This window comes from Ursus maritimus, unplaced genomic scaffold, assembly GCF_017311325.1.
Source record: "Ursus maritimus isolate PB19 unplaced genomic scaffold, ASM1731132v1 scaffold_9, whole genome shotgun sequence".
Taxonomy (NCBI): domain Eukaryota; kingdom Metazoa; phylum Chordata; class Mammalia; order Carnivora; family Ursidae; genus Ursus; species Ursus maritimus.
In genome coordinates, this window is record NW_024427107.1 from 43,065,199 (window position 1) to 43,080,944 (window position 15,746).

At 49.5% G+C, this 15,746-nt stretch overlaps 1 protein-coding gene across 4 annotated transcripts in view; it reads left to right on the forward strand.

Moving 5' to 3' along the window:
• MATN2 (matrilin 2) overlaps window positions 1-15,746 on the forward strand; it is a 126,675-nt gene that overhangs the window by 26,683 nt on the left and 84,246 nt on the right. For all 4 annotated transcript variants that reach the window (XM_040625908.1, XM_040625907.1, XM_040625906.1 and 1 more), the window contains exon 3: window positions 14,149-14,718. In XM_040625908.1, the coding sequence (XP_040481842.1) occupies window positions 14,149-14,718 (570 nt within the window). The remainder of the gene's footprint in view (window positions 1-14,148; window positions 14,719-15,746) is intronic.

Below are 15,746 nucleotides of genomic sequence, written 5' to 3' on the forward strand. Positions count from 1 at the left end.
AACAATATGTGCTTATTTTTGCCCTTGTTGTCTGTTGGATTCTCAGAGATTCTTTCCTGCAAGAGTAGATTTAATCCTGTTTCTGTGTAATTTTATAAATGTAAATATCCAAGCATGTTGCTTCAAGTCTTTTTTTGCAAGACTAACCTTTGAGAGGTGAGAAGAGAGTTCTAAGAAGCCTTCAAGTCACATTCTGATGCTGGTTTCTCGTATCACAGACACCCTGATACGTACCTATTCATTCATCCTTTCATTCATTCGTCTCACAAAGAGTGGAGTCACCTAGCAGTGGAGATCTTGGGAACACTGCAGGGAACAAAATAGGCAAAATCCCCAACCTCATGGATCATGTATTCCAATAGAAGAAACAGATAATAAAAAATAAATAAGTAAAATATATGAGAGAAATTGACAAATGCTACAGAGAAAAATAAAGCCAGAAAGGGGGATAGGATGCTTGGAGTGGAGGTGGAGAATTTTAGATCGTGATGGGGGCAGGGAAGGCCTCATTGGGAGGTGGGCGCTTTCTACAGGCACCGGAAGGCAGGTGAGGGGATAAGTCACGAATCCAGAATGTTCCAGGCTGAGGCAACAGCGGTAAAAGCATGCCTGAAGTGTTTAGAATTGCAATGCCAGTGTAGTGTGGCTTAGAGAAGTAACATGAGGGCCTTTGGGGGCCATGTTTAGGACTTTGGCTTTTCTCTGAGAAAGATGGGAACCATGAGAGGGTTTTAAACAAAGGGTGAGGTGATTTTACTTGTGTTTAAAGAATCGCTGTGGCTGCTGGATTGAGAACAGTCGGTAGAGGGGCAAAGGCAAATGCCAGTTGGGAAGTGAATGCCACCATGGAGGTGAGGGATGTTGGTGGAGGCGAGCATCTCTGGAGTGTAATGAAGAACTAAGAATTATTTTATTTTGTGGCAAGTTTCCCAAAACCTTCTTGAACCTACCAGTTGCTGGGAATTTATGGATATAGCTGGCAGAGTACCCTGCAGTTACAACTAGGGAACATTAATGTAATATAAGGTCATGCAGCTTGCACCCTTGTCTAGTTGTGGTGTGTAAGTTTGTTGTTTCCTGTAGATTAATCATAAAGAATATGAGTTCTAGACTCAGATTCCTGGATTTAAATCCTGACTCTGCCACTTACTCACAGTGTGACCTTGGCAAATTACTCAAAACTCTCTGTGTCTCAGTTTTTCCACCTATTAAATGGGGACAACAAGTTGTTGTAAAAAATAAGGAGTTAATACACGTACAACATTTAGCATTGTATTGACATACAGCCATTGCACAATATCAGCTATCATTATAGATGTGGGTATAACCATTTATAAAGGCCAAGGAACAGTTCCATTTAACTTAATTTATTTAACACCATGGTGTAAACTAGACCCAACTATAACTGGAAAGGAACTGAGATGTGATTTAGTCCAACCCTAGAGATCAAAGCAAAATGGTCAAAAAAAAAGAAGAAGAAGAAGAGGAAGAGGAAGAGGGAGAAGAGGGAGAAGAAGAAGAAGAAGAAGAAGAAGAAGAAGAAGAAGAAGAAGAAGAAGAAGAAGAAGAAGAAGGAGAAGAAGGAGGAGGAGGAGGAGGAGGAGGAGGAGGAGGAGGAGGAGGAGGACGAGGGGAAGGAGGAGGGGGAGGAGAAGAAGGTGGTCATGTGGCTAATGTCACCTAGCTGATGGCACAGCAGGGATCAGAACATGATGAATCTCTGGACTCCGAGTCCAGTGATTTCTGTGCTATGCCATGTTGCTCCCATATAGCCTTCAACACAATGCGAGGTGGGACTAACCATAATCATAATAACAGCAATAAGTGATTATTTGACTCATACTTTGTGCCAGGCACCATTCCAAGTACTTTATACACATTCATTTCCTTAGTTCTCATGACAACCTTATGAGGCAGCTACAGTCATTGTCCCCATCTGGTAGAAGAAGAAACTGAAGTTGACAGAGCGGGTAACTTGCCCAGGGTGGGGAATGTGTGCTGGTGGGGGAATGGGAGAGTCAGGAGGCTGCCTTACCATTTCACTGCATGATCTATCTTCTCCATTTATGGAATAGGGGAATTGAATCCAGTCTTTAAGGTCCCCTTTCAGCTTTTTTTTTTTTTTTAGATTTATTTATTTTACAGAGAGAAAGAGAGCACGCATGCAAGTGAGGGGAGGGGCAGAGGGAGAGCATCTTCAAGCACAGAGCCCGAGGTGGGGGCTTGATCTCATAACCCATGAGACCATGACCTGAACTGAAACCAAGAGTCGGGCCCTTAACTGACTGAACCACCCAGGGGGCCCCTTTCCAGTTTTAAAGTATGCATATCTTAAGTACTTTGTGATTATCAGGTCTGTAACAAATACCATTCTAGTTCATTAAACATGCTGTCTTATTAACTGATCTTCATTTTAATGATCAGCTGCAAGAAAGACTATTTGTAGAACAGCCTAGAAACCAAAGTCGCCAAGGCTGCGAGGGATGCTTGAAATGTTATTTCTGGCTTCCATGGCAACCCTAACATAGGGCGTTAAGCTCAATGGAGTCGAGTACACCAGCTGGAGCCGAGTGTTCACCCAAGCGCTGTGAGTGACGAGGAAATAAGTAGCTGGCTCAATAGTTTTCCTTTTGTGTAATACACTGTCTCAGTGTGTTTTAGGGAGTGGGGACCTAGGCCAAGTTAAGTACGGGTGCAGGAAATGAAGCATCGTATCAAAGTGGAGAGAGGACAGTTCCCCAAGGAGTTGGAGAATGAGAACCGTCTAGGTGCCTGGGGGAGTCACTGTGGAGAGAAGGATGGAGAGCCATGCAGCGGTTTCAAGGGAGGGGAAGAGAGTTGGCCCCACTTCCACGAAAGCTTGGAGCGACTAGGCCTTCAGGTGAGCTTTGTGAAGACCACTGGGCATGCCCAGTTGTGTTTTTTTGTTCCAGTGTGTTTCGAGAGCTCAATAGAACCCACTGCGGACGAGTGAGTGGCAAGAAGGCAGATATGTTGAGGAGTTGAGGGGACCACCAGGACCAGTGCAGGAAACAAAACACTCGAGGTATTTTAAGCAGAGAGGGATTTCATACCGGGCACGAGGTACTTACATAATTGTTGGAAAGGCTGGAGAAGTGGGAGTTGGAGCTCACATTAGAATTCACTGCTGGGCTCAAGATGCTGCTGCCGCCGTAACTGCATCTATGAAGCCGGTGAGCAGATACCAGAACACCAGGCTTGTCCTACAGCCTCACTTGCCAGCAGAAGCAGCCTTCACTTTGCTTCCTCCTTTGGGAGTATATTCAATTGATGGTACTTAATTGTTACCCAAAACCCTGGGTGCAAGGGGGTCTGGGAAGTAGGGTTTTTGTCTTTTTCGTTTCTGCAGTACTGGAAGACTCATGAAAGAGGTGGGAGTTGATGCTGAGTGCCAACTGACATTCAGTCAATAGTTAATTCATGTGAAATCGGAATGAACCAGGCTGAGCACTAGAGGTGGGGGAGTTGGGACACCTAAGAGAGATGAGTTGGGAGGGCCTGGTTGCTGACCTAAGCTCTCTGCTCCACCACTGAAAGTCCTTTGGGTAGACTCACTCCAGATTTTGATAGCAAAGGGGCAGAAACACAACTCCTAAAGACGAAGGAGCTGTCTTAAAATTTTCTCTCGTGCCTTCTCTATTACTTTGTACATGGAAGACATTGATTTACATCTGAGACCAGGCTAGGGTCTTGAATGGAAGGGAAAGCCAGGGGTGCGGGCCTGGAGAGACTGGTTCTGGGTTGGGTCAGGGATGAAGAAGAGTGAAGTCTGGGCTGAGTCAGGAGCCCTTAGGATACGCCCTAAAGGAGGATGATAGCACACGTGAGGCCCTTCAGTGATCCCCACTGGCTTCTTAATGAAGTCCAAACTTCTTTTTTTTTAAAGTGTGGTCTACACCCAACGTGGGACTTGAACTCACAGCCCCAAGATCAAGAGTCATGTGCTCTACCAACTGAGCCAGCCAGGCGCCCCATGAAGTCCAAACTTCTTAGTAGGAGGCACATGCAACCTTCTCTCCGTGGCCCTGTCATCCCCATCGTGTCCTTTGAGATCCAGCCAGATATACCCCGTGCTCCCTACTCTGTTCCAGCCTCCACGCCTTTGTTCACATGGATCCTTTGCCTAAAGCACCCAACCCAACTCTGCCTGGCCAACACCTGCTCATCCGATAATAATAGAATAATGTTATAAAAGAGTATAGTACTCATCAGCTTCTCCAGCAATCTCCCTGTCCACCATCTTGGGATCAGTGTCCTCCTCCAGGCTCTCGTTGCTTATGTCTTTCACGAATCTTATGAATCTGTCTTCTTTTCAAGGTTGTAAGCTCCTGCTTGGCTGAGGTTGGTTCTCGTGCTGTATCCCCAGCACCTAGCACAAAGAAGGGGGCTCTTGGCATAACTCAGCCAAACCAAAATGAGAGAGGTGACTCCAAAGAGCAACTTTCCCTTTGCTGGTACAGGGCTGTGGAAGCCTTCTGCCCCTTGCCTTCCGCCCCTTGCCTCCACGCGTGCCCGCCCCTCCCTTCCAGGGAAAGGTGCTCCCGACTCTGCCTCGGGCCTCCTTCTCCCAGCATATCTCTCTCCTTCTGACCCTACATTGCTCTTCACAGGTCTCTCTGCTTGACTCCCGACTTCCGTTCGCGGATTCCCGGAACGCAGGGGAGACAATTGCTCAATCTATTAAGTTAAAACGCTCCTGTGGGTTAAATGCCAGTTGCTTTTTGCAAGCTGCCTACGCTGTTTTTCACTTTGCAGAGAGAGGAAATCACCTGTTCCCCAGTACTGTCTGTACTATCTTGTACTGGGGCCGGGCAGGTTTTGTTGGAGAGTGTGTGTGTGTGTGTGTGTGTGTGTGTGTGTGTGTAGGTTACGATTTTAAGATATGAGGCATTTCTCCGTTTGAGAAAGGAGGAAGGACAGTGAGAGGGGTTTTGCTGGAGAATTCCAAACTTACTCTGAACCTATTCAGTCAGCTCAGTGAGTTTTAAAACCATTGATTATTTCAGGGCTTTCTTATACTTTGTCAATTGGGAGAAAGCCTATTTGTATGACAAACTGAGAGAAGATGTGAGGCGCAATTCTTTTTCTTTCTTTTTTTTTTTTTAGTGAAACTTTAGCAAACTGCTTTACCTTGCACGGCAATTCAGTTCATTGGAAACTGTTTTCTCCAGGGCTAAACTGGGGCAGCTTTCTCTTTGGCTCCTTCGCAAAGAAAATTGTCCAGAGTTCTGGAAACCACGGTTGTTGAACCTCGTATGATGTCTTTTCTTTCAGCTCATGTAACAGTTACTAAAGGAGACTGGTGTGATGTGGCATGTTTTTTCTTTCTTTCTTTCTTTTTTTTTTTTCTTTTCCATTTTACTGGCTCCTTGGTGCACACTCCCTGAGGGCCTTAGAGAGCTGCGTTCTTACAGGAATTTATGACAGTCAGCAGGGACGACTGAAATTTGAGCTGGTGTCAATCCAGAATCCCTCCTTGCCATCCCAAAGATGCAAGCTCATTCCCCAGAACCTTCTTTAAAAAAGAACAACAGCAACAAAATCTCATGGTATCATTGGGGAGTATATTTTTGCATAAAAGCTTCCCAGTGTGTGTTTCCACAGCCAGGTAGCATCCGTCTCCCCCAGTCACACACACTTCTGTCTGCTCTGCAAATGTTCTCCTTGGTAATAGCCCGAGAAAGTGTCCACAGAGCAAACCTGACGGTACTGAAATTTCAGCTACTGCCTGTGAACTTTGGTTCTGTGTTGTGGGTGTTGGAAAGAACTTACTAGAATAAGGGTTGACATTCTGACCATGTCTCATGCGTTCTTGAGGGAAGCATGGGGTACGTGGCGTCTTGAGTGGCATCCATTGCTTTTTGCACAGCTCATGGGGACAAGCAGGTCTATGGTACAGAGCACACAGAAGGGAGAAGAACACTAGAGGGGCTCCAAAGCAACTATTTCCTTTCCCCCAGCCGTCTTCTCCCTTCTTCCTTCCCCAACGAGGCATTCAAAGCAGGGTGAATGGGGCAGAGGTGGAAGCCCATGGAAACCGCCTCCATCTGGATGTACTTTCCTCTCCTGTTTTCAGGAGTTGGCCAAGAGGTAGAGCATGTATTTGCTCTGTCTTTTTGCTGTTCGTGCCTCCTCGTTCAGAATCACGGTCTCTGGTGACTGTTCTTTATGGTTGAGGGTTAGGCTGGTCTGGCTAAGTGTGTGACTACGATGACCAAATGATGACTCACCTTCCCCTGCCTCATTTTGCAAGCTTCTGCATGCTTGTCTCACCGAACTGCTGGACGGTAGCCGTCGGACACCAGGGACTGCGTCTTCTCCCTGGCAGCATCCCCGCGGCTGCAGCACTGTATTTTGCCCATAGTGCCTTCCGTTCACTACTTTCTGGGTCCCAGCTCTGAGCCAGACACGGGTGACACGAAGATGAATAAAACGCAGCTGTGACCTGAGAGGTTTGTCCTATTGTTCCATGGGTTTGTGGGCCGGTAAGTAGGGTGTTCGCGGGATGACGTCATTGCACGTTGTCGTTAATCGCGCTTGCTGTCGGCACTGCCTGGTGAGGCAGAAGGCACTTTTGGACACGGATACGTGCAGCAGGTGAATCCGGGGGGCTAAGGCCCAGTGCTGCCTCCCAGGGTGTGGGCCCAGGACAGAGGGTGAAGAGGACATGTGCACGAGGGGGGTGTGTCTTGAGTTGAGCTGTAACTCCTGGGGTTTGTCCAGGCTCTGCTGCCAGTCCTCCCCAGATTTTGTCCAGGGAAAAATGTGTTAACTGGCAACGAGGAGGGTCACTGGGTCTCTTCTCCTGTTCAGAGGAGCTCTTTACATTGGGTCACCTACTGGGAAACAGGCCACAAGCACAGGAACTGGCATCAGACGGGCATGGGTCTGAAGTCCCCATGCGCCACCACTCACTTGCCCCATACTAGTGGACTTGTTATTCAAACTCAAAGCCTCAGAACTGGGGGTAACAATGGTGCCCGCCTTATTTATTTTCTGAACCTCATTGGAAGGCCGGACATATCTGACATGTGCGTGATCCAACATTAGCACAGAATGCGGATCAGAACATGTGAGAAAACCCAGGATGTATGGTTGCCATATTTACAAGGTCTCTCCCATCTTGGGAAGGGGTCCCCTTGATACCATCTTCTCTGGACTCTTGGCTCTGTAGCCAGGGTCTCTCTGGCTCACATGCCCTTTGGGATAGAGTTCTCAGCTATGTCGTGCCCGAGAATCACCTGAAGGAATTGGAAGTGCTGATTACTGGGCACTAGACCAAGAGATTTGGATTCACGGGGTCAAGGGTGCTGACTGGGGCTGAGCATTTTAAATACACACCCGAGGTGTCTCTGATGTCATCAAGACATTGAGCATACTGCTGTGGGTGTTCTGTGTTATATCTCCACTGACCAGCTCTCCCAGCTCATGGAGGGGGATCTGCACCTTCTCCCTTCCCCGCCTTCCCCCGCCCCAGTCACACGTGCACGTCAAAGGGATGTGGAGCATGATGCCTGGCACTGTGTGGGTACCAGGGATTCACAGAAGATACCACTTGTGACTGGCTAGCTCCACACCTGAGATGCCGGGAGGAACATGCACAGACAGAGCTGAATGGGGCAGGTGCCAGGGGGCTCAGAGGAAGGCCTGATTTAGAACACGTTGGGGGGCTGGGCATCTAAGAAAGCTTTTCAAAAAATAGGTGACCACAGGGTTGAATCTTAAGCTGAGGAGGCAGCCCAGAGAGGATGTAGGGAACTACAGACCATCTGATATCACTGGGGTATAAGGTGGAGGGCACGGAGTGTTATTAGTTCATTCTCCCACGAACGTTATTGACCTCGCTGTCAGTGAAACTTGTGGGGGGGGGCTTTTGAAGAAATTGCTTTGATGAAACAGCATCCTGGGAACTTACAGCTGCCACATTCAGCTACGATGACTCCGACCCATGAAACTCACCAAAATATTCATGTATAGGAAATTTCTGCTGTAAAGAGAGGAAGCGTGAGTTCCATTGGTCGGGAGAGTCTCTCTATTCTCTCAGGCAAGGAAAGCCATTGATGAGATGGTTGGGGCATTAAGGTCGGTGGTGGGGGGGGCATCTAATGGGCCTGATTGCCAAGTGTCTGGCTGGCAAACTGGTTTCACTCCCTAAACCCCCTCCAGGCACCAGGTGGAGGGAACCTGGGTGCTGTGTTAGGAGCTGTGCTGTGGCTGAACTTTGATTCTGAGCCTGGGATTGATTAGGGGGTCACACAGTTGCCAGCGCTGGAAGCCTGGGGGACAACGTACAAAGCTTAGGATCTGCCGTCTGGCCTGGAGATTTTATCACGTGACTGGCTGTCACTCCAGATGTTCTTCTCCTGTGTCTTATCCACTTGGGTTTTTGAGCCTTCTGTGCAGGGCTTGACATTTATACCAATTAGATTTCGTCTTGTTAGGTTTGACTCTATTCCAGCACTCAGAAATCCTTTCTGCTCCTCACTCTGTTGTTCGACTTATTAGCCATCGCTCCCAACATCGTATGTAATGGTGTAGAGAGAACCATAAGTGCCCCAGAATTTGGAAACATGCTTGGAAAATCTTACCAAGCGGAGAATGATTTGCTAGTGAGGCCAAGGTAGGTTTTCGATGCCATGAAGACGTCCAGGGTGTTTCCCTAATAGAACATAATCAGGTTTTCAGGGTATTCCCCTGCGGTCCTTTAGGAAGATGTGAGTAGAGCATAATGGATTCAGAGAAGCCCATAGCTCATCAACAGCATTGCCGAATGTCTGGCGGGAGGTCCTGCAGCAGCTGGCGACTGACTAATAAGGGAATTGGAGAGGGAGGGATTGACTGTGGTCTTTCCAGCCCGGGCCAAGGAGCACATGCCCCAGTCAAGTGCCCTAAATAAACGGGAGTTTCAGGTTAAGTCACACTGGGGGCAAAAATTTAAAAAGAGGCTAAATTGCCTCTGAAATGTCCATGAAATCCCCTATAAGTCCTAACAACGAGTCACGGTCTGGAGGCACATGGCCGCAGAGCCACACGAAGCCGCCGCAGGGGCCACACCTCAGGCCTCTGTGGGCACCTGGGAGGCCTCCCTGGGCATGACACTGGGTCGGACTGTGGTGCCTTCTACTCGGTAGTCTCTTTCTCTCGGTCTGTCTGTCTCTCTGGCTGTCCATCTTCGACCAGCCCATATACTTCAATTCACAGACACCAAATGCTTCCGGGATGCATTTCCCTCGGCTCTCCCTCACTCCCTTACTCCTGCCCCGTCCTGCAGGTTCTCCGGGGCCTTGCTCCTGCTGGTCTCTCAACAAGCACTTGTCGGGTGAGTGAGAATGGGAATGACCAGCAGCCTGTGTCCGGGACCGCTGCTGTTCCGGGAGGCAAGCATCTGTTTTATCATTCTATTACATTTTCAAAAATGCAAATAGGCATCTAGCAGGGAGAGGCACTTGGCAGGAGGCAGGCAAGTTGGAGCCATAGCTTTCAGGCTGGGATTCCAGGGAAGGAAAGAAGTGACCCCAGAAAGCCGGTACAGTCCCGGTGCATCTTGAGTATGCTAAGAATGGCGGGTCTAAAAGGACAAAATCTTTCCAGAGTATTGCTTGGCAGTTAAGAGCGTGGGCTACAGAGCCAGATGAGATGGGGTCAGATCCTGGCTCCCCTACTTCCTAAGTGTGAGACCCTGAGCTAGCTAGTTATTTAGCCTTTCTAGGCTCACTGTCCTCAGCTGTAAAATGGGAATAGTAACAGTACTTACTCGCTAAGGTGGATGTAAAGAATCAATAAGCCCACACCTGGAAAGTATTCAGAACAAGGCCCAGTACATGTTAGTGCTCGATAAACAGTAGCAATAAATTATCATTATCTTCTTTTGAGTGTCACAACATCCCAGGAGGTATTATTGTCACCATTTCGCAAAAGAAGAGACTGAGGGTCAGAGAGGCCAAGGAGAGGCTCGAAGACCACATGGACATAAGGTGGCAGACGCTGGACTTATACTGAGATCACAGGATTATGTGGTGCTTCACTAAGCATTTCAGAAGCCCCTTTGAGTCACTGCATGAAATTATTTTACCCTTGTTATAGATATTCACATGTTTTCCTTCTGCAAGCATGCTTTGATCTTCCCAGGCAGATGGCACCAAATATTTGCTGTACAATTACACAGCTACAATTGAATTTAGCCAGAGAGAGGGAGGCTGGTTAGTGACAAGTCTGCAGCCCCTCTGCAGACAAGCAGAGGAGGTTACCCCAAGGTTGCGCACTGGAATCCCGCTGGAGTGGGAATGTTGCTTAAAATCGTCCTGGCTCAGGTTCAACGGTAAGAGACACTTGTTTGCCCAACTTGTGGGCTTTGAAGGTAAGCTGACAGTACTGAAGTGCTGTTAACAAGGTCCAGACTGTCACTTTGTGGTTCAAGGGATGACATTTTATGATGTGCCCACAAACCCTCATCCAGTGCTGTTGCAAGTCTGTCGTGAGGGGCCAGAAGGAAGATTGTGTGCTCTTCTCCCAGGCTGGGGAGACGGGGATGCTGTTAATCAGAGCCAGTTTGGGAAAGGAACACACACAGAGGAGAGTCCATTTTCTGGAAACACCTCTTACCAGTCCCCATGTGGAAAAGCTGTGGGGCTCTTCGCAGCAAATATTCCCAAGCATCATACAGAGCTCATATTGTAATGCCACCTGTATTGAGAGTTTTCCAAGGTGCCCGCCATGAGATGGTGGAAGAGCCGTCAGTATAGTCCCAGATCTGATCCTAATGAGCCATGAGGCCTCACAGAGATGGAGTCACGTCTCTGAGCCTCAGTTTCCCCTTCTGTAAAGTGAGTGACTTGGACTTTATTTAGACCCCTCCCTCTCTAAGAGTGGATTAGTCTGTGAGTCTGTGAACCAAAGTTAAAAAGTGGCCATGTTTCCTCATAGAATGGCAAAGACTGGGGTCTAGAATCTGGGAGTCTGTTAGCAGGAGCCACGCCTGCTCTAGAACTTTTTGGCTTTGTGGTTTTCATCCACCTCCCTGAACTGACTGCTCTGGTTCAATCCCTTCCACCTGAAACCTTGCTCCACCGCCCAGAATTCCATTCAATTCCACAAATGTTGACTGAAGACTTACTCTGTTCCCAACTGCATGGTTGGAAAGATGAATGAGACTAGTTTCCCACTTTGGGGAATTCACAGTGAGATAGTGAGGTCAAGACTCGCCAGAATGTCTTTTCTCCAGAGAACTAGCGGTGTTCAAAGTGTGGTCCCTGGGCCAGCAGCATCAACTTCACCTGGGAACTTGCTAGAAATGCAGATTTTTCCGGTGCCACCCTAGACCTACAGGATCAGAAGCTCTGGAAATGTGGCCCACCGATCTTAGTTTTTAATGCTCCTCCGGGGGATTGGGAGGCACCTCCAGTTTGAGAACCACTGAACTGGTCTTCTCGGGGACAAGCTGCAAGACTGTCCTTCTGAGCCCTTAAGGGAACTGAGAAGTTGTCTTGAAGAAAACTCGGTCACTTGGGCTTCGAGGACTCGCTTTCCACTCACAGTCACAGCTCCCTGGTAACCTCCAACTACATTTTGAAACTTTGTGGTGTTTTTGTAAATGCCCAGGCATTGTGGGCATGATACACTTGTTCTGATGGGAACTAATGAAGTTTAGCACATCATTCCGCATGAACCTCCAGGCTTCCCTTTAAATTGACTGTGATGCTTGATGGGATGTTGATACCGTGACTAAGACCCACAGCAAGAATCCCAACCCCAGAGGACCTCCTGCTTCCAAACTTCTCCGGAGGAAGAGTTCTCAGGGGGGCTGTCTGCTGTCCCCTCTCCCTCTTCCAAGCAGGGTTTCCTTCATCTCTCCCTCCGTGGCAGGGTCTGAGCCTGCTTCCAGTTCCCCTCCCAGGCAGAGATCACTGGGCCACATTCTCCTGGCAGTAAGTTCACACATCAGTGATGGGGTGCGGGTGGCTCTTGGAGAGGGGCCAGCCTGGGCCCTGGGACCTGAGGGTCTGTCATCCATGGCTCCAACCAAGGGCTGTATGCTAGACCATAGGCACCTTCGTGAAAATTAGAAGAGGCACCCCTTCTAGGTGTTTCTCAGGATGGATGCAACCGTGGGGGCTCAAGGCTGGACTGGATTTCAGCCACTTGCCTCGTAGGGCAGGTGTCTGTGGGCAGCACGGATTACATGGCCAGGAGCGGCAGCCTTCTCCCCCAGAGCCTGGGCCCGGCAGGAGAGAAGCGGCGGGTGGTGTGGGCAGACAAGAGGGTTCCCACACCTGGGGCCCAAGGCTGCCCTCTTCTCCTGCATCAGTTCCCTGAATTCTCACTACCGCCTCATGTGGTGGGTGTTGGTGTGCCTCCATACGGGTTTTTCCTACATTAGAAGAAAATGTCTAATTCTCATTACCTCCATTTCTCATGTATCCAGGGGGTATGCCACTCTACTTTCCTCTTAAGAGTTTGTTCTGAAAACCAGATGAGACCATAGTGATGAATGCGCTCTGGAAAAAGGATTTGAAAACATCCCATAAATGTCAGGCTCGATATTGATCTTTCTCCCCGAGTCCTCAAAGGCGGTTTCCGGGGCTTCTGCTTCGAGAAACTCATTCTGAATTCGCACAGCCCCGGTGTTATATGTGGGTGCAGCACAAGGTTGGTCTCCTGCCAGGGTGCTGGTGTTTGGGGGTGCTTCCTTGCCCCCACATCGGAAGACTTATGAGGCCACAGTGGACGAGGTGTGTGTGCAGGCACTCGGGGCGAGTCACACCCTGGCAAGCCGGCCTGGATAGGATGACCTCATGGGCCTTTCCCACTTTTCATTTTGATGACTGGGTTCACTGTTTCATATTTGGCTTTCTCTCTCTTTCTTGCAGCTGTGGTGATTGGGATTTAGGGCAAGCATTTGGGATCCCTTTTCTAATCCCTGTCAAATCTGGATTTAGCTACAGAGTCTGGGAAGAGGAGGAGGGACTCCCCCGTGGCTGGAGGCAGTAGCTCAGAACATCTGAGAAATTCCAATGGGGAGGCCCAGCCACCACCCTCTGAGGCAGGAGGCCTCTCGTCTCATCCCATATCAGCCTCTTCCCAGAACGTGATGAGTTTCGTCCACAGACTCAAACCTCTTCTATCTAGCCTTCTTGCTTGGGGGCTGAAGGAATAAGTATGGCAGGGTAGGGGAGAGACTTAACATTTGCCTTTTTCCCATTGAACGGTATCCTTGGTTGAAATGTTTCTTGGTCGGTCCCTTCTCCAGTTCCACTATGCCCTACCTGCCATCCCACCTGGCCCTGTTGAGGTTGTGTCCCCCTCTCAACCAGATTAGTGCAGCAATGGTCCGCATCACCCTTAATTGGCTTGTTATTATGTGACCTCCCTACAGGCCAGCCAAGTGACATAACACGATGCTAATGAACTATGCCCATCACCTGCGGCATCACGCACACTCCCCTCAGGCCTCTCATGGCTGACTGCAGGTTACCCTCCAGCTGCATTCCTATCTGCGCCTCCTAGCGGTTCCTTCGTCGCTCTATTCCGTTTCCGCCATATCCCTGCCATCTTAGGCTTCTGTTCCTGTGTCTCTCTCCATGCGTTTCCTCTCTCGATCCAAACGCTGCCTAAAACTAGTTCATGTCCTGTTCCCTTGACCCCAACCCACTAACATCCCTGTTCCCTGAACATCTAGTGTCAGCACCACACTGCTTCATGTAATTCTTCTTTTATTTGTTCCATTAGTTAACTTCCCAAAGTAGATTGTAAGCTCCTTGACATTGGTCCCCAGCATCAGCTTGTTGTCTATTCCCTGCAGTATCCAGCCAAGCTTATGTGGCATGCAGTAAATAATCAAATCATGTTGACCCTGATCAGGTGTTTGCCCCACCTAAAAACTGTATGGACGACTTTCTAGGAACGGGAATGTTCGTTTATCTAGCAAAAATAAATAGCATCTGTTTGTAGCCAATACTCATGATCCCCCCATGCATATTATACGCTTACAGCTTCCCCGAGTGGGGAAGAAGAACCAGTGAAGATTGGGGTTCCAAAAGGTGATTCCCCAGCCCTGGGATTTCCAGTAACAGCCAGCCCGCCCTGGCCCTTAGCGCTCTCTAATGCGGTTGACCTCTCCTCTTTCCCCAGAGAGCTCCTGTGAGAATAAGCGGGCGGACCTGGTCTTCATCATCGACAGCTCGCGCAGCGTCAACACCCATGACTATGCCAAGGTCAAGGAGTTCATTGTGGACATCCTGCAGTTCTTGGACATTGGCCCCGACGTCACCCGCGTGGGTCTGCTGCAGTACGGTAGCACCGTCAAGAACGAGTTCTCCCTCAAGACCTTCAAGAGGAAGTCTGAAGTGGAGCGAGCCGTCAAGAGGATGAGGCACCTGTCCACGGGCACCATGACGGGGCTGGCCATCCAGTACGCCCTGAACATCGCGTTCTCGGAAGCAGAGGGGGCCCGGCCCCTGAGGGAGAATGTGCTACGGGTCATAATGATCGTGACTGATGGGAGGCCACAGGACTCCGTGGCCGAGGTGGCTGCAAAGGCACGGGACACAGGCATCCTGATCTTTGCCATCGGTGTGGGCCAGGTGGACCTCAACACACTGAAGGCCATCGGCAGTGAGCCCCATGAGGACCATGTCTTCCTGGTGGCCAACTTCAGCCAGATGGAGTCACTGACCTCCGTGTTCCAGAACAAGTTGTGCAGTAAGTCCTGCTCCTCTGTGCCTCTTTCAGGGGAATCGTTAGGATTTCTTCTTTCATCTTCCAGTGTAGATTCTGGGCTACCTCGTCCTAGGTACTGCGCTGGCAAGGGGTGTTTGGCAAAGACCAGAGTCGACCCGGCGTTCTCTTGGGGTTACATGCTGGCCAAGGAGACAGAGAGTAAGGATATAATGACACAGATAGTAAGTAACTGCAGTTGTAGCAGTGGCATGGAGGAAGAACTCAGGGTAGGACCTAACCTAGACCAGGGTGCTCAGGGAGAATTCCCTGGGGAAGGGACGTTCAAACCCAAACTGCTGAAAGAGTGCGGGTAGACAGGCGAAGTTTTTCCCCAGCACATTGGTCTGCCCTGGCATTCCCTAAGTTGGAATTCATGAGTCGGAGTAGAAATCGGAACAGGAGGGCAAAAGAAATAGCATAATGTCTCCTTGGATGGGGTCGAATACCAAGCAGTATTGCCCCCATGGCGGTGTGAGGGGTGGACGTTTTCTCCTCGGAGAGGCCCGGTGCACGAGGAGGACGGAGCTGCAGTTCCCTCCTTCTGCAAGGGGGATGCCTCCCCACGTCCTTGAGCTGCTTCTGCTGCAAGGCTCTTCTGCCCTCTCTTGCTTTCTAACTCTACTCTCTGCAAGTCTTCGCCCTCCCTTTCTTGCCAGACAGCTCTCAGTGACCTGCGCCCCGAGCTCCTGCCTCAGCTTTTCCCTGCGGGCCACCTTGCCCTCCTCCCAGTTTCCTGCTTCTGCCTCGGGCTTCCTGTCCTTTCCTCCACCGGGAGGGCAGGGGCCCAGGGGGCCCACCCCGTCTCCTCACTAGTCCCTGGAAACTGGAAACGTGCCTCCTGGCTTGGTAAATAGTGTCTAGTCCTGCCTTGCCCACCTCCATGTGTCCCTGTCCTCTCCAACTGCCATGCTTCCTTGATGGGAAAGCAAAAGGAAATGTCTATTTTGGAATGACTAGTGTTCCCCAGGAGTGTCTGTGCAGAATGAGCTTAAGGACTGGACTCATCTCCA